The sequence below is a fragment of the Bos grunniens genome, chromosome 15, assembly GCF_055505025.1.
Source record: "Bos grunniens cultivar Pamir isolate PY7600 chromosome 15, Bosgru_T2T1.0, whole genome shotgun sequence".
Lineage (NCBI taxonomy): Eukaryota > Metazoa > Chordata > Mammalia > Artiodactyla > Bovidae > Bos > Bos grunniens.
The window spans coordinates 53,920,188-53,943,394 of NC_141179.1; the positions used below are offsets into that span (position 1 = coordinate 53,920,188).

A 23,207-nucleotide genomic window follows, 5' to 3' on the forward strand; every position below is an offset into this window, starting at 1 on the left:
CCTTTCATAATTCCTCCCTCTTGCCCACTCCATTCATCCTGCTTTGTCTCTAGGCAACCACTGATTTGCTTTCTCCCATTCAAGCTTAGTTTCTGAGATGAGAAACCAGATCAGGCACGTTCAGGGTGGTATGGCCGAAGACTGATTTGCCTTCTGTCACTACAGACTGGTATACATTTTCTAGAATTTTATACAAATGGAATCACATGCAATGTACTCTGTCTAGCTTTTCTCTCTCAGCGTAATTATTTTGAGAGTCCTTTGACTGTCTCATTGACTAGCAATGGTCAACGTAACATCTATAAAACAGGTAACAGAAATTTTCTAAACTAGGGCTTCACAGACACACGGGCTCCTTTATGCAGAGGCTCTCTTCATGTGGTGGAAAAGCTACATAGCACTGAGACAGGCCTTGGCGTGGCTAAGCAGTATAAGAGCATCTTTCCTGGAACAAATGGTCTCTTCAGTAACTGCTACTGTAGGAGTGGCTGCTACATGATCCCTTGCCTTCTCCCTAAAGTGGAGAGAGAGACACAGTAAAGACTGATGGAGGCAGAGGGATGCCAAATGGTACTAGGGCCTGAGGAGAGTGGGGTGGAAAGAAGCAATCTTAAATCTTAGATCCTATCCTTTGACAGGATGAAATGCACTCCAGCCCTAATATCCATGCACACCCAGTTAGTTTGGTGAAATGAGAACACCGGGTGCTTTTTACACAATAACCTGGCACGTAGGTTTGGGAGGGGGAAGGTCATGATATGTTTCTCATGTAGCTGATGACTGATTTTAGGCATGAAGGTTCAAGGCCTCTGAGGAGAAATGAGTCCCTTGCACTGAAGTTACCCTTTTGATAGCAGTAAAACTTCTAGTACCTAATTTTATAAAAATTTTGTTTTCATATGATCTTGGGATTCCCTGGGCTTATGAAAGAAGGTCACTAGTCTTTGCCTGTTTCTCATTTCTTCCTCTAATAAAAGAAAGAGAAATGATAAGCTAGTTTGCACACTTCCATTCCAGACCCCATCTCTTCCTGTCATCAAGAAATCACTCACGTCCCAGGAGAGGAGAAATCAGCCTCCTTTGATGAGCGGTGAGCGGGCAGTTCTGGAGGCTGTCCCGCAGTGCAGCCAGGGAATGCAGCATACACAGCAGAGGCAGGGAAGGAGAAGGCAGTGTAGACTGGGATCTGTGGAAGCAATGAGGAAAACGGCACACTGGATGTCACAAACCCTTTTGCAACAAAGCAGTATAAATAAATTTGTAAAATTTATTGTATATGTATAACTTACTATTTTCTGTACCAAGCAATTTATATGTATTTTCTTATTTAAATATCACACTCTTATAAGGGAGGTACTATTATGATCCCCATTTTACAAACTACAATGTCAGATTGCTTCTTAAAAGTTGCTTTATTTTTATTTATGCTCTTGTTTCCTCCATCTAGTTTGTGAACCCCTGGCTGGACATCTTACATTTTCTTTACATGTGAGGATACTCTGGCTGTGATAGTTTTTATCTCATGATTACTCGGGTTGATGTAAAGAAAAGGCCCTCCTACAAAGGGGATCATTTAAACTACCATTTTCTCATGCATGCATTTATTCACTCAGTAACTCATCTGATATTTACTGAACCCCTCTCTGCCAAACCCTGGATCAGGCATGCATGACACAGTCTTCTCTTGACAGAGCTCCCCTATCTTGGACAGTCTGGAAAATTCTCTTTTCCTTTACAGTTAAACTCCCTCAAAGAGTTGTTTATACTTACTATCATCAATTTCCTTCTTCCCATTTTCTCTTTTTAATTTTTTTTAAGAGACCAAAGATGTTAATGTAACTTTTATTTTTAAAAAGTTTATCTAATATGGTTTCAGATTCCACTGTATCTAACCTTATTTTATTAAAAAAATTGAGATTTAATGCATGTGTTATAAAATTCACCCTTTGAAAGTAAGTGTTTAATTCAGTGGTTTTTCAATAGCATCCATCACCACCATGTAATTTCAGAACATTTTCACCCCAACAGGTCATGAAGTCATGACAAAACAGAAATGCATTCTGTACACTGGAAAGTACCAAACACATGTAAATTATCTTCTTGTAGGTTTTGCTCAGTAGAACCTTATTGGTTAAGGATGTGAATAAAGATACATACCAGTGATCCTGGGTTCTCCACCTCACGTCTTGCTTGCCTTTCTTCTTTGAAATGAACCAAACTCTCCAAAGGGGAGATAGCAACTTTTATCTGCCCTTGGCACTCTCCACTGAAGTCTGTGATGTTGTACCAGCCACAGACAAACTGGAAGCCAGAGAGAAGCGGGGACAGGTCCACAGAGGCAAAGCCAATCACCCTCTCCTCATCTGTGGGGGAGAAAGAAGAGCTGGGCAGTGTGGCCAGGCACGTCCTGCCACTGGGCTTTGAGGTGGCACACAGAGGTGATTTAGGGGGTGGGAGGGGGCAGTGATTCCACAATCAACAGAGAATACAGATAACGAGGGTAAGAGACTGGCAACCATAGCCTGTTTTCGAACTACTGTATATTGTTTTGTATGGTAGGGAAAAGCTGGCTGGGTTGAGCTCTGTCCTCTTGATATAGGCAACTGGAAAACATCCCTTAAACATAAGAGACACTTGTTCTTCTCCCTAGGGCATCAGGTCTCACTGATTTTCCTTAGGGAAGTGGGTCTTGAAAAAAATCACTTGAAAGACCAACACTCTTGGAATTATGAATGATTTGCATGTTCTTAATTATAGTTGTCTGTATTTTTCAAATTTTCTATAACATACACATGTATTGTATTTAATTAAGAACACACACACACACATACACACACACACGACAAACAACCCCCTAAAAAACCAGTACAGGGTACAAAATGAGTTTGGGCTCAGGCTGCTCTTAATGACAGAGAAGACCCCTTCTTGGTTGGATGAGCTACCATGCAATGACCTTTATTTTCAGATTTACTGCTTCTCACTTCTGACATGAAAGTAGCTGAGGACAAACAGACCCCTGTCCCTTTACATGCTCCTGTTTTGTATAGGCTCCACTCCCTACACTCTGAAACAAGGAATGGTTCTACCAAACACAGACACAATTCTCAGTCTTCAAGATGCTGAATAAATCAAGGAATGCAAATTTTCAAGAAGAGTGGTCATGAGTTTCCCAATTCCTTTGACACTGGACTCATCACACACTGTCTAACATTTGTTTACAGTTTTCTCTTCTCTAGACTGGGACCTACCTAAAAGCTGAGACCAAGTATAACTCACTTTATGTTCCCTAAACTTTCCATACCTGGCATATCTTTCTACCCTACAGGAACTTGATAAGACACCCACTGAGAGCATGTGTGAACTGGCCACTGTAGAGTGAGGCTAAGAAGCAGTGTACTACAACCGCAAATCTAAATGTGGCTTTGACTTGAAAACACATTATTCTAATTTCCTGGGCCTCAAGTTTCATATATAGGAGAAGTGCTGAACCAGATTTAAGATTCTCTTTAACTTGGACAGTCTTAGATTATAGGAACACTTGAAGTAGTGTTCCCCAGAGGAGGGGTCATGTAATTCTTACCCACTGGGTGTGAAGAATGATGGGAAGCCATTGATTTGTTCTCCAAAGATATTCTTGCTTTTCAAAGAAAGCTAATCTTGCTCTCTTTGGTTATCAAAGATGTAACCTGTTCTTGTTATATAATAACTTTAGGCAACCCCACTTGAAGGTTCTAACATGAAAGCACTTCATCCTAAACATAGTGGAGGAGAAATCTGGCTAAATTGATGATCAAGAAAAAAAAATCAGGAGTTCCCTGGTTGCTTAAAGACTAGGATTTTGGGCTTTCACTGCTGTGGCCCAGGTTCAATCCCTGGTCAGTGAACTGAAACCCCACAAGCTGCAACTTAAATTTATTATTTAAAAAATTTTTCTTTGGCTGCGCCATGAAGCATACAGTTATCCCAGGTCAAACCCACACCCTCTGCAGTATAAGTGCAGTCTTAAACACTGGATTGCCAGGGAAGTCCCCTGTAAGTTAAATTTAATATCAGATTTAGCAGTCAATCCCCCATTCTCCCTTTGCACTTTTATGTTCCAGTGATCCTGAACTTCCCTTGTACTCTTTCTTTACTCTAGGCTTTTGTATTTGCTATCCCTTCTGACCATCCAATGTCAAGTCCGTTCATTTCCCCTCAGAGGTATGCCCCTCAGAGCCTTCTCTAACATCCTAAGTCTGGGTTAGATGTCTGCTACCAGAGCACCCTATGTGTCTTGTTTTACCTTTGTATCCCCATCACTTTGCACAGTTCCTGGCACAGAGTAGGAACTCAAATATTTATTGAACATAGCTTGGTCTGGTCTGAGTACCTTTTACAATAGGTTCCTTCAATCTGTGTGGAAAGGATGGAGTTAAGAAAAGGATGGAGTTAAGTAAGTCTATATACACTGAAAGACAGAGCTGGATGAGCTCTGTCCCCCTTTACACCGGGGTTCTACACGATTGTCTAGAGGTCCTGAAAGGTAGGGAATGTATTTTCTTCATCTCCATACCTAACAGCCCTAGCACTGTACTTACACATAGTAGGCATAATAATAAAAATAGCTCCATTTACTACATGCCAATTTGCCCCAAATACTTTATATAATTATCTTTAACCCTTACAAAAACTGTTGTTGTTATTGTTCAGTTGCTAAATTGTGTCCAACTCTTTGCAACCCCAAGGACTGTAGCCTGCCAAGCTCCTCTGTTCATCGGGTTTTCAGGCAGTAATACTGGAGTGGGTTGCTATTTCCTTCCTCATCAAAAACCCTGCGTTGAGGGTTCTATTAATCCTAATTTTATAAATAAGGAAACAAAGAATCAAATAGGTAGAACAATTTTCTCAGGTCACACAGTCTGTAAATAGCAGAGCCAAGATTTGAATACATATCTGCATAGGACTGAAGTTTATTCTTTTTTCCTGCTGAAGTAACTTGAATTGAGGCAAAGTCTGGTCTGCTTGACAATCTCTGGAATACTTTAGAGACAAGACAGGAATAGAAAACTAGACAGGAGTGCTGTGCTGAGCTGAATATGGCAGGAATTCCTTGTAATGATTCAGAGAAAACAAAATTATGGTCAGTTCCTGACCCACTAATGAGGCTGGGCAGGGTTGGGAATCCTCGGCAGCAGCATGGGACCAATGATCAAAACCAGATCCGAGGCATCACTCCCGAAGAGGAGCACAAGAAGGGAGCCTGGTGAGTCCACCTCCTTCACCCCCTGACTGCCCTCAGGTCTTTATTAGGTTTTAGGGTTACCCATTATGGGCAAGCAAACACTATGATGCTATAGATAACTCAAAATCTGGAAACCAAGATCCAGCAGGAATCTTAAGGGAGCTAGGTTTGTAACGAGGGATTTAGTGAGACAAAATTTTCTAAGAGCTGTGAGATAGTTGAATGTCCTAATCACCTTATTTTTCTGAATTATTCAATCTTACTAGTCTGGGGAAGTACAAATGGTAAAGGCTAAACAGCCAGTCAGAACTGGGTTTGAGGAGAATGCCCTATTTGTCCAGTGGTTAGGACTTGGCACTTTCCCTGCCGGGACCTGGGTTAATCCCTGATCGGGGAACTAAGATTCTGCAAACCTTGTGTGTGGCAAAAAAAAAAAGAAAAAAAAAGTGCGTTTGAATCCTAGCTCCATCAATTAATAGATATATGACTTTAGTCAAGCCACTAAACTTTCTTGGGCCTCAGTCTTTATATATATATAATCTAACTAGTTGTATTTTTACCTTACAAGATTAGAGATATTAAAAGCATACTGCCATTCACTAATGACATGCCATTCTATGGGATCACCTCTAACACACATATGTGTTCCCAGCACCATCGGTGTCACGCTTTCACTTGGTTAAAAAAAGAAAAAGACTGGCAAATTAATAAGATGTGGACTTATTTTACAACCAAAGAAACAGTTCATACCTCCTTTATGCCAAACTTTGAAGACCAGAGTTTGTTGTGGGTCCAAAAGAAGCTCTTTCGAAAGCCTAGTAAGTAAAACAAGCACCATAAATTGCGTGTAGGAAGCTTCGCTAGTGAAATCCAGACTTGAAGGGTATCTTAAAGTTTGCAAATCATTTTCCTTTCATGCTCAGGACCATCTTCTAGGATATACTTTTATCCTCTAAAAGCAGGGGATGGAAGTTCAGAGAGGTGATGTAACTAGTAACTTGTCAAGAACTGAAAACACGCCACCCGGATGTGGTATTCTTTCCCCTGACACCAGTGGCCCCCATTTTATTGGAACAGGTAAGGATTCTTGTCATGTCTCGTGGTGGTAGGTGGAGGCGGTGAGAAGAGAGGAAAAGAATGTTCATTGAGCACCTACGCTGGGCTTAGCCTTCTGATTGCCTACATTTGGAGGCAGATTTGATATTTTAGATAAAGTACTGGCCATTATGGCCACAATTTCTGTAATTTCCAGTAGCTCACCACAGACAGTACTGAACTGTCACTGCAGTTAGAGCTCCTGACTCAGGTCAACCTCTCAAATTTCAAAAACACTGAACATGTGAGCAACTGCTGAGACTCAGCTAGGTACATAAACATTGTGAGAAAATAGCAGATCAGATACCATGTGTGTGGCTAATGTTGGTGGACAAGAATTAAATTTTACAAAAGGTGATGCAGTGTAAAGATAATATTAACAATAATTAGTAACAGAACTCACACTTTTAATAATGATGAAACAGTAACAGCAGAAAAGGGAGGAGAGCCCTGAGCAGCAGGCCTCTGTGCCAGCGCCCACCTCTGAGCTGCAGGCCACATGGGTGACAGGACTGCTCCAAGTCCTCTGTTTTTGAGCTTTCAAATCAGATCTGACATTTGTTATGTACCTACCATGTACCATGAGATAATACTCCTAAATTTCATGTAATTTGGACCTCACAATAACTCTGTAAAAATTACCTCAACTTTACACATGATGAATCTGAGGCACAGAAATGTTATGTAACTTGTTCACACAGTTAGTGAATGACAGAGATGGGGTTGGAGGCCAAGTCTCTCTAGTTTCAAAGCCCAGGCTCTTCCTACTGCACCAGAAATCTTTTCCAAAGATGCATAATCCACAGCCTTTGGAGATCTCCACCTTCTTCACTTAGATAACTTGTATACATTCTTTCACACTTAGCTGAGGTATTTACAGGGATTGTCTTAATCCACTGTCTTTAATTCCCACTGCCCAAGAACACAGCAGAGCAAATAAGAGGACTCCATTGAATAACTTTTGAGTTGTACTGAGTAGAGTTAAAAAACACCACGGCAAAACCTTTAAACCACCACTAGCTGTGAATTCATAAGCATTAGGATTAAATAATCGTTTGACAAGGAAAGCATTCTCCAAGTCTGCTCAGTATGGTAGTGTCTGTTATATTCCTCACTCTGAGTCTGTCTCTTGGAATAGAAAGCAGATTCTGGAAAGCTGATGGTACATCATAAAATACAAACCTTGACTGCTGTTGAAAATTCCAGATGGGGGAATCTGTGTTTTCAACCACTTGGGTGTAGATAGGAGATGGCTCATCAGCTGTTACAAAGGATACACAACAGCTGGGTATTGATACTTTCCGCTGTGTCAAGGGGCTCCCTGAAATAGGAAACAGTGAAGTGACTAAACTTTAGGCGACCAAAAAAGAATGTGCTGGAAGCCTCTCATTATACAGGCACAAGAAGAACCATTACTATGTTCTACCTTTGGGTCCCTGTGTCTGAAATGTTTCTGCTATTGAAACTGTTCTTTCAAGGCTCAGTTCATAAATACCATCCAGCAAGAAACAACTTCTCCCATCTCCTTGTACTCTGTGGGATGATGGAAAACACTGGATTAAGAGGAAAAAGACAGAACTACAAAGAACCTGGACTTAAAAGTCCGATGATCAATGACAGCTCTGCCACACACATTCTGTGTGACTTCGGCAATGTGTGACCTTGGGCATGGCCTATTTTGGCCACCCCCTCTTCAAACGACGTGTATGATACTTACATCTCCTCGGATGTTGTAAGGATTAAAAATAAATAACGGGGCTTCCCTGGTGGCTCAGTGGTGAAGAATCTGCCTGCCAATGAAGGAGACGTGGGTTCGATCCCTGGTCTGGAAAGATCCCTCATGCTGTGGAGCAACTAAGCCCATGTGCCACAACTACTGAGCCCACGAGCTGCAGCTACTGACGTCTGTGGGCTCTAAAGCCTGTGCTCTGCAACAAGAGAAGCCACCGCAACGAGAAGCCTGCGCGCTGCAGCTAGAGGAGGCCTTGCTCACCGCAGCTACAGAAAAGCCCATGAAGCAACAAAGCTCAGCCAAAAATAAATAAAAATAAAATTATAAAAAAAATTATAACACAGATGGAGTCACATAGTATATAACCTTAAAAATAATAGTAGTAGATAACATATATCTCTTGCTGTGTGCCAGCATTCTTCTAAGAACTATATATGTATTAACTCACTTAATCCTTTCAAAAAACCTATGAGGAAGATATTATTATTCTCATTATATAGATGAAAAAAACTAGGGTATAGACAGACTGGCTACAACCTGGTAAAACCAGTTAACAAGCATATTCTTGAAAGAGCAGGAAAAAAAATGATTCTAATAAAATGGCAGTAATCAAAGAATAGCTAACAGAAATCAATAAAACAGCACTCATCATTACTAATGTGAAATGTACAGAATAACACTAATATTACCTTTATCTACTGAGCTATTGTCTTAAAAGTTTTTTTATTTTCATGAAACTTTACAGTATTACATGGACTGACTTGCTCAGCATCCACCCTCACTTACTTTTACTGTTTTGTATTCCTTTACTGTAGAGATTGAAAGGGTCACGACTCTGCTGTGCTAGAGAATGGATGGATACATACTGGTCTCTATGTATTAGAGAGATTACATTACGCCATTACAACAGATTTGGAAGGCAGATGGGAGGCAGAGGCCATGTTCCTTTTCCATCTGCTACTAGCATGGATGACACTGAGTCTCCTGCTCTGGGGTTGTGTCACTGGGTCCCCAGAGGCCCAATGGTAATAGAGATGATTTCCTGATCCCTGGACTGCACTGTTGGCACTGTTATTTCTAACTTAAAAGATCTACTGGTTCTTTCCTAAAAGCTTAGCCTAGAGCCAACTCCCTGAGCCCTTCCAGTAACTTGAATACCTTAACATTCTACATTAAACTTCTCTCTGTTTAAAACAGCTGGAGCAAGTTGTTTCTGGCAGCTAGACTCTCCCTGACGTACCTTCCATTTCTCTCTTTCTCAGTCTCACCCCCCTCTCTCTGTCTCCCATTTTTTTAGTAGGTCTCAAGTTTCTCAACTGATTTCTTCCAATAAAATGTCATAAATCCTCACAGCAAGGGAGATTCTATAATAATCTGTGTCTATGTTTCCCTCACTAAACTAAGAGTCTCTTAAATGCACAGAGCAGGCCCACAGCTCTTATGGTTTGCAGACTCCCTGCTGCCCTTGGTTTGAGAAGGTTGCCAGGGCTGAAGAAGAGAGAGCTACTAAGAAAAATGGGAGACACAGAGAGGAGGAGAGAGAGATGCTGCCTCATATGCGTGCAGGGGGCACCTGCAGAGGACAGCAGCATCTGCTCAGGCCAGTACTGAGAGGTCAGCAGAGAGGACCACCTGGGCTTCTGGGAGACAGGACTCCTGGGTTCTGGTGTACTCTGCACTGATTTAGCGTGATATATTGGGTGCTTCACTCTGACCCTCTGGGCATCAAGTTTCTTTATCAGAAACATAAACCCTCAAATTACTTCGGTAATTACCTACGATAAATTCTATGATGCTAGACACCTACCAATACTGCCCAGATCTCTCTCTCATACCTCAACCCTCTCTTTTTAGGTTCACTATTTTTGAGGCTGCGATTTGCTAGAGGCCGTGAAACAGAAGTACTATTTCTACTTTGGAAAAAATTGTTCCTTATTCAGTCTTGAACAGAAACACTCCTTTCAGCCAAACAGGCAGGTGATAAAGAAATCAGTTTGGGAGAGCAAGTCTATCAGGTTTCCCTGGCTCTCCCCTTGCAGTTGGAAATCTGGCTGGGCCTGTTTACCTTCCTGAAAAAGGTCAAGTTCTGAAATACTTTTGGAGGCAGCCGAGATGAAAACCGCTATACCTCCTACTGAATTGGGACACACACTGAGAGCCGTTAAGAGGACTTGAGATGAGCCACCTTTACCATTTAAGAGTTTTCACTGAATTTTCTGTGTTTCACCTAAGTGTGGAAAGTAGTAGTTTTATGCATCAAAAATGGTATAATTTCTCCAATGAGATTAAAATAATAACTCCTTGTTTTTTAATTTTTAAAATCTCTTGGCTGTACCACACAGCATATAGGATCTAGTTCCCTGATTAGGGATCATACCAGTGCCTCCTGCATCGGCAGCTCAGAATCTTAACCACTAGGGAAGTCCCATAACTCCTTATTTTAGTGTTGATAAGTTTTCTTATCAACACTAAATTTGTGCTGATAACATCCCTGAAAATCACATAAGATAGTGATTTATCTCTATCTGTAGTTTACAAACAAGGCAACCAAGGAACAGAGAGGTAAAGTGGCTTGCTCGTCACACATCTGGTCAACTGGAAGGTTTCCTAACTCATATTCCAGGGATATTCCATTGCAATAGTTCTAATTAATTCTACCTGGTTAAAAGAAAAGCTCTCCCTCTGGCCTGGAGTAAATAGATGGAAACTTTCCCTCAAGCAATGCCCAGATTTGTACATTAATAAAAACTTAGCTCAGTTTTGTTAAGCTATCATTAACTGACACCTGCTCTGTGGCTTACATGCACAGATGAGTCAGATCTGATTCTTGATCTGGAGGCAGACAAAAACAGATAATTATAATATAATACGATAAAGACTATACCAAAAGCACAGGGGGCTGTGGGAACGCAGAAGGACCTCTAACCCTGCCTGGGTAGTTGAAAGAGAACCTCTAAAGGCTGATGATACTGAGGATGGTTTGGGTTTTCACTGGGTATAATTTAGATGACCTCAAATCACTTTACCTCTCTGTTCCTTGATGGCTTCATCTGTAAGACAGGGCGAGAGATACTCGTCATGTCTATCTTATGAGTACTGAAGCTGATTCTTGAAGGTTCCTCAGAGTTTTTTCAACAAAAGTATCCAAGAAACTCTTGTATTTCAGAACCAGGACCACAGTGGGGACTACACTGTCTCAGGTGTAAGGCATAATTCAGGGCTGTTTATGAGCCTCTGCATTCAGCTTTGCACTAAAGAGTCATTTGTTCCCTTCATCAATGAAGATGCTTCTAAGGCATGAGAGGGATGGACACATTGAGAACACTGCTGAAGGCAGGACGGTCAATTTGGATATTAAGGAAGCATCTACCCAGAATTTTCATAAGAACTTGGCAATTTATAGCTGACTCACAGCGTGGGATATGCTGGCCTCAGCTCCATATGCTTAGAGATGATCTTATAAGACTATTACATTTCACAGTCGAGGAAAAGAGAAATGGGTTGCCCAAAGTCACTATATAAGTTAATGGCTTAGCTAGGGCCAGAAGCCAGTCTTCTGAATCCCATTCCAGAAGTCTTTCTATTATATCATCATTTGGAAGTACATTTCAGAGAGATGATGTGCAGGTCTGTACACTAAGGGCCCAGCACAGAGCCTGAGTGAACCATCAATATTTGCGGGGGAAGGACTATATGGGCTTATCACTGTGAGAGTAGAACTTGGGAGACAAGAGATGCTTAATCTGCCCTGGCTAAACAGAAAGAGGCAAAAGAACAAGTGATTTACAGATTTGTAACTCATGCCAGAAATACAAGAGGCAGTGAGTATCGTATTCACAAACAAAAGGACATTATGCCTGCTTAGCTGCATCATGAAGACACAGGTATTGAGATACAGAAATAAACACACAGTCCCTGTCCCCAGGGAACAGACAGCCTAAGGAGAGACACATTAAGAAACATTTTCAGTACAGAATAATAAGTGATACGAAGGAGGAAACCTGTGTAGGGATGGTGGTGGAATAAGCAAGTTTTGGGAACAGAGAGGAAAGTATTCTACTAATAGAGGTGGTCAGTAGGCTGCAAAGTGTTAGTATTATCTAGTTTACTCTTGAAGGACGAGGAGCAAGTTCACTGAATAAGAGGGAAGCCATACCAGGTAGAGGAAAGACCATGATCAAGGGTAACATGATAGAGGATGGGGCACTGGCAAAAAGCAAATTGCCTAATATAGGAAAGAGTGAGAGATGAGGCTGGAAAGACTGATTAGGCCACACGGCAGTACTCTGTGTGCTAGGCCACTTGACTGCAGTGACATGAAGTCAACAAAGTATTTTAAGTGGAGAGATGAGGTCACATTTGTTGACCAGACATAATATAATCTCAGTAGTAGAATGAAGAAGATACTGAAGGAGAATACTGTTCACAGCAATTGTTGAGAGGGCAATCCCATTAATCTAAATTCCTGAAGCCTGAACATGCAAGGAATCAGTGAGAATAGAGAAAAGGTGATATAAAACTTTCTGGGTAAGAGTACATGATCTTATACCCTGTACTGGATACAGCAGTAACTTACTATCTATATGTTGAATGAATCTAATCCTTACTATCCTCTGTTAAAATTCCACATAAGCGACTTTCCTGCAGGAGAAGCAAAGTAGAAAATCACAGAACATATTAAAAGGAGAGAAAGGGCATTTGAACAAGGTCTCTGCTTCCTCATTTAATATTTACTGCTTGTATTATATGTTAGACATAGTTCGAGGTGTTGGGGATTTAGCAGTCAATAAATCAAAAAACTGCGGTCTCTCTAGAACTGCTGTCTTTCTAGAAAGACGGAAGATAAACAAAATACACTATTTAAAGGCCATAGACAAAAATAAAGCAGGAAAAAGGCATAGGTATTGTTGGGGGAGGCTGTAAGTTTAGATGGGTGACCAAGGAAGGTCTAGCTGAGTCAGTGATTTCAGTAAAGCCAGGCCAAAAGTGAAGAATGTTCCAGGCACACAGTGAACATCAGATTCAAAAGCCTCAAAGCAGGAGTCTGCCTATACAGTCAAGAAAAAAGCAAAGAGGCCAGCATGGCTGGAACAAGGTGACAGAGAGAAAGAGCAGGTTGCTGGGGAGAATTTGGTAACTGGTAACTGGGGAAGGGAGAAAGGAATCTAGGCTAAGAAAGGTACATGAGCCAGGGACTGGTTTGCTATTTATTATGACTAGAAGGGAAAGAAAGTCACTATGGTGCCACCACTGTGTCCACGGCCCCTCTAAAATCCCGTCAGTTCATCATATCCCCTTATCTGGGTTACCATCTCCTAGGGCACAGAAACTGTGTGCCATCTGCTCTGGACTTTCTGTACCTGGCACTGGCCTAACATTTACTACTTGCTGAACTGAACTACCGTTCTTGCAACATAAGCACAGGACTGGACATACAGTACATAATTACCCTGGCAATACACAGCGTAAGCAGGACTAAATGATAAACACAGATAAACTGATAAATACATCCGGAGAGGCAAGGTAAAGACTGTGTACTAGACCAAAGAGCACAGGCTTTAGGTGAAATTCCTTTAGGTCAGGCTTTAGGATTAAAATTCCAGCTCTATAGAGCTTATCAACTGTGTAACTCAAGTCATTTGTTTTGTGAGCTTCAGTTTCCTCATTTATGAAATGGTTATGTACTGTAATCTGCTCATAAAATAATCCTTTGTGCTAAGGATTAAAGTGAAAGTCACTCAGTCTTGTCCAACTTTGTGACCCCATGGACTATATATAGTCCATGGAATTCTCTAGGCCAGACTACTGGAGTGGGTGAAAGTGAAGTCACTCAGTCGTGTCTGACTCTTTGGGACCCCATGGACTGTAGCCTACCACGCTCCTCCATCCATGGGATTTTCCAGGCAGGAGTACTGGAGTGGGTTGCCATTTCCTTCTCCAGAGGATCTTCCCAACCCAGGGATCAAACTCGGGTCTCCTGCATTGTAGGCAGACGCTTTACCATCTGAGCCACCAGGGAAGTCAGAGGATCTTCCCAACCCAGGGATCGAACCCAGGTCTCCTGCATTGCAGGCATATTCTTTACCAGTTGAGCCACAAGGGAAGCCCAAGAATACTGGATAGTGGTAAGGATTAAGTGAGATAATTAATGTACAAAAGTAAGAGTAGAATTTGGTACAAAGAGATGTTCAATAAATTACTGCTAATTGTCAAGCCATATTTCAAAATGCAATTTGCTGTCTAACTGAGAAGTTACAAGCATATTCTGCTTTTTGCAACATGGAGGCAACCCCTAAAACGGAATATAACAATGTTTTTGCACATTAAATTTTATTTTCAATGCAAAAACAAAAACCCAAAACAATTTTTGCAAAAATCAAAGCTTTTTTGTGCTGTCCTTAAATTCATTCCTTATCAGACTTGTCACAGATGGGCTGCATTGGTAGGGCAGACAAAAAGCGCAAACTGTTTCCTAATTTTGTGACTCATACGGGACCTCAGTATCTCTAATACAGCACAGCAAGATTGTATGTGGAGAAGACTCTGTCCTGAGACAGAACGCTTCAAGGTCTCTGACACACAAAGGTGATGAGAAGGTTGAGAACCTCAGGGTCTTTGTAGAAGCTTATAATTCTGGAAGTAACATCTGTTGGTAGTATGTATATGGAGAAATAGAAATAAAAGACAGATAACAGCTACTGTGAGCATGAATTCTGTTTCTGTTCCAAAGTAATAAGGATACACAGCAAAAACTGAGAGGCAACACAGAATCTGTAGGAGCCAAGCAGGAAGGCCAAATCAAAAGACATACATTGAAATCTTCTGGACTCACAAAGCTATGGATTTTTAGCTCTCAGAATAATCACATTTCTCAGAACTGATAATCACAGCCATTTACAGATGAGAAATTCAAGACAAAGAGAGACAATAACTGCTCAAAGTCATAAACATACACAACTTATTGCCTGGAAATACAGGGCTGAATATAATCCTACTAGAATGTAAGCTTCATATGCTAAGTCACTTCAGTCGTGTCCGACTCTGTGCGACCCCATAGATAGCAGCCCACCAGGCTCTCCCGTCCCTGGGAATTCTCCAGGCAAGAACACTGGAGTGGGTTGCCATTTCCTTCTCCAATGCAGGAAAGTGAAAAGTGAAAGTGAAGTCTCTCAGTGGTGTCCGACCCTCAGCGACCCCATGGACTGCAGCCTTCCAGGCTCCTCCGTCCATGGGATTTTCCAGGCAAGAGTACTGGAGTGGGGTGCCATTGCCTTCTCCAAGCTTCATAAGGGCACTATTATTGTCATTTTGTTCACTGCTTTATCCCCAGCACCATGGACAGTGCTCACACAGCAAATAGGATATGTTTTGTTGCTGAAGCGCCGGGAACCAGCCCCGGCTGATCCAGGGTATTCGAAGGAGAGACAGCATAGGCGAGGATCAGGATATAATAGCTTCAATTAGATATTAATTAAAGATATAAAGAGTAATAGAATAAGGATAGCTCAGTAGGAAAATTCAGTGGAGAAAAGAGGCTGAGTGGCTTGGTTTACGCGGGAGACCAATAAAACTTCAAGACAAGAAGTTTGCACCACTTACGTAGGCCACAGGCATCCTTCCGTTCTCCCGAAGGAGAGGAGACACTGAGGCCTCCCCGGTCGGATCTTAGAAGCCCAGGCATAATTAGTAAGCATGGTGGGTTCCGCGCTCCAGATGGAGACTCAGCCAGAGTGGGAGAGAGAGCGACACGGGGAGACCAGTATTTCGAGAAACTGATCCCAATTCTTTATTTTCCATGGTCTACTTTTATACACTGAGATGTTATGCAAGAGTCACGCGGGGTCAGCAGACCTGACTTTTATCAAAGTCAGGTGCTTCATACAAATGTATACAGAGGTCTTAGGGGTGTTACATCATCTTCTGGCCAGGGGGGCCTGCTGACAATTTATGACCCTCTCCTTGTGACAACGGTCAGTCAACCAGGACACTTATTTCTCCAGGGGTGATTATTCTTAAAACAGACACCACCCAAATAAAGTTACATTCCTATAGGGTGAGGGTGTAGTGGGTTTTAGTTAAGGAAAGAATTTACTTAGCCTAAGGTCTAACGTGATTAATATCAAAGGTTAATACTTATTTCTTCTATATATTCATTAATGTGTGTAAGGGCAGGGGATGTGGAGACTTAGCAACAAACATTGGCTCAACAAATGAAAAACCCTTCACCAATACAATTTCTAATCAGCCCATTATACTTATAGTTTTCTAACTTTTCTAAGGAACCTGTTTTTAGAAGGTTTAAAGCATCTCGTGCCTCTCACGGTTGGGAGGCTGTGAGCAATCACATGTGGCCGGACAAGCCTGTCAGGCAGGCTAGAGAACCTTCAGAGGAGTTTGTAGGTTAACACACTCTTATCACGCCCAGAAATTATTATTAACTGGAGCTCTAAGTTAACTCCTTCTCCGAAAGAGATGGTGGGGAACAGCCCCCCGTAAAGTCAGAGGTGTAGGTGAGCACAAAGTAGTAAAGTAGGCAGGCTCTGGTTATGGGGGTAGATGCTCGAGGATTTTCAGGGGGACTCCTGAGGCTCGATCCCACCTTTGCGTGTGTCGAGCCTCCTTCCTCATGACCTTTGCCATGGGCGGAGTACCTCACTCTGGCCCCCAACACTGAAGGAATGAATAAATGAATGAGATAAGGTCTCTGCTCTTAAACAGCTCCTACCTAGCAGAAAAGAAAATCATGCAAATAATGTTAACATTAATATATGCAATATATGCTATGATAAAAAGGGCAAAAGTGCTAAGAGAGCAAATAGGTGGTAAATAGGTGGTAAATAGGTGGTAAGAGAGCAAATAGGAAACTCTGGTAAATGGTGATGTTTGTGCTGAGTCTTGAGAGATGAATTGGAATTAAGCAGGCAAAAGAGTAGGGTGATGGCAAAAGGGAAAATTTTAGGAGCGATTACAAGGCTGAATAAAAGTAGGGCGAGGGCAAAAAAAATGTAGGGCAGGGGTTCTTTGTGCCATGGATTACTTTGGCCATCTGGGGACGTCTATGGGCCTCTTCTAGTAGTATTTTTTTTTTTTATGAATAATGTAAAATACATAAGATTACAAAGAAATCAAAGTTATCAAAACATTAAAAAACTGTGACACAGCAAATACATGTGTTTTATTAATATACAACAAGATTAAGTTTTAGGTTTAATAATTACTTTGGTTTAATAACTACTGAAATTTTGAAGTAATGACAGGAATAAATGACATGCAAGATATCTGCAGTAACTAAAATGGGATATGAAAATACCTGTGATTTCTATAGTTGACAGCATCATGCTGCTGCTGCTAAGTCACTTCAGTCGTGTCCAACTCTGTGTGACCCCATAGATGGCAGTCCACCAGGCTCCCATCCCTGGGATTCTCCAGGCAAAAACACTGGAGTGGGTTGCCATTTCTTTCTCCAATGCATGAAAGTGAAAAGTGAAAGTGAAGTCGCTCAGTCATGTCCGATTCTTTGCGGCCCCATGGACTCCAGCCTACCAGGCTCCTCCGTCCATGGGATTTTCCTTGCAAGAGTACTGGAGTGGGGTACCATCGCCTTCTCCTACTAGGCTCTATTGCCTACACTCACAATTGGAAGAAACGTTCAATTTTAGTTGCTGCTGTGCTCCTGTTTAGTCTCTGAGTCATGTCCAACTCTTTGCGACCCCATGGACTGTGGCCCGCCAGACTCCTCTGTCCATGGGATTTCCCAGGCAAGAATACTGGAGTGGGTTTCTATTTCCTTCTCCAGGGGATCTTCCTGATCCAGGAATTAAACCCATGTCTCCTGCTTGGCAGGCAGATTCTTTACTGCTGGGCTACCTGGAAAACCTCAATTTTAGTTAGAGGTTAATAAAAATAAAGATGTAATTATTTTCCTATCCAAGATCACCTACGCTGACTTTAATCCTTGGATTCCTGAGGGCTTATGGATCCAGTGCTAAGAATCCTTGGCCCTAGGTATATAATGAAGAGGGATAAAGTTGGTATGAACAGAGACCAAGGTAGAGATCTAACAGAAATTTCAGAGACACAGCAATTTAATGATCTGGGGCTTTGATGGTGAAAAATGAAAAGAGGTGCATCTAAATTGATACTCTGGTTTCTGGACTGAGTAATTTTTGATACACAAAATTAAGATAACTGAGAAGGCCCACTTAGGTTCAGAAAGGCTTTCACACTGCTTAAACCTTTAGGCTTGAAAAATATAATTATTACTGATTAAGATGATTAACAATTCCTCCAGACCCTGTCATGAGTAGAAAGACTTATGAAGACAGGACTGTAGCCTGCAGAGTCAGATACCTGTTTATAGGTAAGTGAGAAGAACATACCTTTCAAGCTTAAGTGCATTGCTCTCTCTACCAGAATGCTGACTGTGAAAGTTCCATCTGACTCAGGAGGGCCCTCCTGGGCTGGGCAGACTTCAGCTGTGGTGTTGTTGCAGGGGACCTGGGTGGAGGCTGGAGACTTCTGGTGGCCATGTGGTGGAGAGAGCTGGATCTCATCAATTCCTCTGGGGACCTGCTCAGACTCACTGTGGCTGCTGCAGTCCATTGAGTCCAGCTCATGAGTGGGCCCAGGGTGTGAAGAAAGAGAGGAAAGAACCACATGAACTCTCAAGGCAGCTCCCGAGAGGTTCGAAGCGTTTCGTCCAAATAGGGGATAAACACCTGCAACAGGATGGAGAAGAATAAATTGAGGCAAGCAGGAACACTTTCTAAACCTGGAGATGTTCACTGAGGGTGCTTGTGGTCCTCTCTTGTTTGGTAGGGCCACAGGCCCTAACTTACCAATTTGCAAAAGAAACTGTGAGGTTAATATACACTGAGAGAGTTTTTACTGTCTCCCCTGCAACTCTCCAACTTTATCTGAAATAATGGAAAGTAATGAGAGGCTGGATTTTAAGCCAAAGCTGAATGACTACAAGGCACAGCTGCTACAGAAGGAATCCATGAGCTGAGGAATCCATGAGCTAGACTTAAATGACTTCTGGAGTCTCTTAAAAGTTTAACATTTGATGAAATCAAGAGTAGCCTGTCTTTTCTTCCATAAGTCCTACTGGTTCCTCTTCTTTGGCTTCTTATTAGGAATCTGACTTGATGCTCAATTTAGCCTGTTTCACCAAATAAATAGGTTTTGGCAGTAACCCTGAAGATCATTTGGAAGGGAAAGAGGAGGTGGTGGCAGGAGGCTAAAAGAAAAGGGAGTATCTTACACTTTACTGTATGTATTTACTACTGTATTCCCCCATTAAACAACAAGTTCATTAACTATTTTTGGCTTATCTTTTGAATTCCTAGGGTCATGTACATAGAGCAAATACTGAACAAATGCTCGAAAGAAAAGCACCCATAATGTCACTTGCAAAATACTACCTTTTTCCTTTCTGTCTTATGAACCAGTTAATTACCATGTAGATTTTCTGATTGCAAGATGTGTTGACCAGAGAGAAAGGATATCCTAATCTCATTAGCAGGTACACTTCTCAGTGTATTTAAAAACCAACATTTTAGATTATCATACAGGCTCTTATACATGGGATTAAAGGTAGACCCTAAATTCACTCATTCTTATTTTACATGTATTAACGAGGACTTAGTGTTCTAGGCACTGTGTTAGGTGCAATAATCTGATGAATTTGGATGTACTTTAAGGCTACAAAGTTCAGAGCCAGTTCTTAGATCTTAGACTGTATACCTATGCTCCACTAAGGTATGCTGTCACTAGATAATGCCCTTCTTAAAGCAGCCAGCAGACGTCTTTCAGAAATCTCTTTACTTTCAAGAAGCATTACTAAATTACTATTAATCTTTCAACATGCAATAATGGCCAGAATACTTACTAATATGTGACCTTGGGCAGTTACCCAACCTACTTGAGCCTCCATTTTCATGACTGAAAAATGAGTTTGACATCTAATAGATTTCTGGGAGGACCAAATAAAATAATGTCAGAGAGGGTATCTCACTTGGTGCTTGTCACAGAGCAGAGGTGCTCAAACCGTAAGAGCTAAGGCTATTCATCACTTACCACTGACAGTGAGTGTCCTTGCTGACCTCTCCCCAAGTCTGGTCAAGTCCACATAGGCTGAGCCAATCCAGCTGTCTGTCTGGTGGGGCCTCTCCACACTCTCATTGCCATAAGCCCGCCATACCTGGATCTCTAACCTCTCCTCTCTGAAGTACCAAAGCAGTGATGGGTTCCTAGTGACTTCTGCTCTTTTGGATGCCTTGAAAGTAACCATGACCTGCTTTTTGTTTGTAGATTCCTTAGGCTTCTTGAGAGGGGTCCAAAAGCCTTCGTGATCATATAGTTTGTAGCGGAGGTAGCAATATGTATTCTTATGAATGTGGTTGTGGCCGGCAAGCAGCACGCAGTGAATGGGCAGCCAGAGCCTCGGGGTGGAGATGGTGACAGTGGCTGGCTCCTCTTCATCCATCTTGACAAAATCCTTCAGATGACTCTCAAAGCTCCAGCCCAATAGCTCAGCAGCTTCCAATACCCGCTCTCTGTCTCCAGGATGGGTGAAGGAGACTGAAAGCTCCAGACCACCCACAATCTTCTGCATGAGTTCCAAGCCATGAGGCAGGGCTCCCTCTTCTGGGAAAACAATAGGATACCATCCTGTGATCCCTTATGAGAGAAAAGGAAGATTTTTAATTATTGTTTTAAAAGTAAAAAGACTTTCTGCCTAAGAGCCACCATCACCCTGGTCCAATATAGAAAAGAAAACATAAACCCACAATGCACTGAAGTTTGTTTCATCTGACCACTGAAAGACAATGAAATCAGGTGGAAGAACAAAGGTTAGGAGCCGAAGATCTGAATTTTCTCCTTGGCTCAGTCCAAAATTAGTGGTTCAGTCTGGGTAAGCCATTAATTTCTTTTAGCCTTATTTCATTACCTGACAAACGGGAAAAACAGTGCCAATCTTGCTTACTAGACAAAGTTATTATGATTGTCAAATGAGATAATGGTTCTGGAAGAGCTTTGAAAGAATTAAAAATGTGAAATAGTATTACGGTATGATGAGTACAACGGAGAAGGCATGGGACAGGATGAGGAGATCTGAGAGATGTCTAGCTACGGGTCTTTTACCAAGGGAACTGCCACTTACTGAACACATACAAAGGACCAGGCACTAGACTTTAAAATAAAAATTTTAAATATTAGCTATTTGTTACTGGGTATCTATTATGTGTCAGAAATTCTCTTATGCTTTATACATACTGTGCTCTGAATTACTTCAGTTATGTCCAACTCTTTGTGACCCTAAACTGTAGCCCGCCAGGCTCCACTGTCCATGGGATTCTCCAGGTAAGAATACTTCAAGGGTTGCCATGCCACTCTCCAGGGGATCTTCCTGACCCAGAGACCAAACTCATGTCTCTTATGTTTCCTGCATTGGCAGGCGGATTCTTTATCACTAGCGCCACCTGGGAAGCCCTGATACATATTACATCATTTAATTTTCTTGATAACCCTGTCAAGTTCTGAGGACTAAATAGGACAATAATCCATACTTGACAGATGAGCAAATGAAAGCTCAGAGACCTTCCCAAGTTGTTACAGCTACCAGGCAGTAAAGCTAGGATTTGAATCCAGGTATAGCTGGCTTTAAAGTCTACAATCCACCTATTGTAAGTTCAGAATATCTTATCTAGAATCTTCAGGATCAGATTTGTCTACACTTTTAAAAATTTTCAGATCTTAGAAAGGTTATATGGTACATAAATTGAATACTATGTACTAGTCAGTGGTCATGTAGGTCAGGGGTTGGTAAACTTATTCTGTAAAAGGGCAGATGGTAAATATTTTAGGCTTTTCAGCCATATAGTCTCTGTTGCAGCTATTCAATTGTATTGTAGTGAGAAAGCAGACATAGACAATATGTCAATGAATGGGCACAATGTGCTCCAATAAAACTTTATATAATCAGGAAGTGGCCTAAGTCAGAAAATAAAGACTAAACAGTCTCATGTCAGTTGGCGTCAGGTTTGGCTGCTTATCTAACTTAAAAAAACTTGTAATTTTCTGAGCTTTTTGGATTTCATAATTATGTAAAGCAGTTTATAGACTGGTATAATATTCACAGCAATTTTCTGAGATTTTATTAATTAAAATTATAGATGAGAAGATTCAGACTTATTGAGACGAATCTGCCAAAGGTCACTTACGGTGTTATGATTTAATGCATTTAATTTTGGGGGGCCTTCCAAGTTTTCATTTATAAAATGAGGATGCTGAAATGAGAATGTAGATCTCCAAGACTCCTTTTAACTTTAGTCTAAAAACCCACAGCTTTGGTTTAGTAATTTCTCATCATTGGGTATTAATTTCCTCACAACCAAGTGGTTCTTAACATTATTTGGTCACAGATCCCTTTGGCGGTAATGAAAGTTGGTCCAGAAAAATGCTCAAATATAAATCCACAAAGAATTTCACACCATTTTAGCACTTAAGAACTGCTGCATAGGATCGTTCCTCTGGCTCTGTGATTCTATCATTGAGATTACTGGCAGGAGGAAACAAAACAGAATGTTCACTTTAGAATAACTGACTATAAAGACAAGTGCTACATTCCAAATTGTAAAAAGGTTTATTTCCAAGTGGTTAAATTTAATTTGTGAAGATGCGATTTCTCCGATGGTGCCTATTTGCTGACAAACTCTGTAGTAAGTTTCAGAAGGAAAGAAACCATGTGGCCAGCCCTGTGCAGAGATCTTTTATATGTATAACTTCACTGAACGCTTCACTAATCCTGCAAAGATCCTATTACTTCCATTTTTAGAGATTCCATTTAGAGAGCTGAGAGATGAAGTGACTTGTCCTAGATCACAAAAAGTGACAGAAGTGAGATTTGAACGCTTTATCAAGCTTTAGAGACTTCTTTCTGGCAGGCACATAGTATCTGCTTATTGAGTATTGCTCAAATTTCAATTCACAGTTAAAACTGGGAGATGTGTGCTAAATTTTGGAAAAAAGATCATATAATCCTAGGGAGGAAGATCGGCAAAAGAAGGAAACTTAACATTTACTGAGTGTCTACTATGTGTCAGGTACTTTACATATCCTATCTCACTGAGTCCTACCTCATAGACTTGTTACCAT

The 23,207-nt window shown here is 41.4% G+C and overlaps 1 protein-coding gene across 12 annotated transcripts in view; it reads right to left on the minus strand.

The window, feature by feature from the left end:
• C2CD3 (C2 domain containing 3 centriole elongation regulator) overlaps positions 1-23,207 on the minus strand; it is a 127,120-nt gene that overhangs the window by 29,766 nt on the left and 74,147 nt on the right. For all 12 annotated transcript variants that reach the window (XR_015142166.1, XR_015142163.1, XR_015142162.1 and 9 more), the window contains 6 exons: positions 20,127-20,729; positions 18,428-18,766; positions 7,499-7,637; positions 5,972-6,036; positions 2,158-2,363; positions 1,053-1,186 (listed from right to left, as the gene is read on the minus strand). Coding sequence is in view for 5 of the 12 variants with exons in the window: in XM_086340741.1 (XP_086196867.1) it covers positions 1,053-1,186; positions 2,158-2,363; positions 5,972-6,036; positions 7,499-7,637; positions 18,428-18,766; positions 20,127-20,729 (1,486 nt within the window). In the remaining 7 variants the exon portion in view is untranslated. The remainder of the gene's footprint in view (positions 1-1,052; positions 1,187-2,157; positions 2,364-5,971; positions 6,037-7,498; positions 7,638-18,427; positions 18,767-20,126; positions 20,730-23,207) is intronic.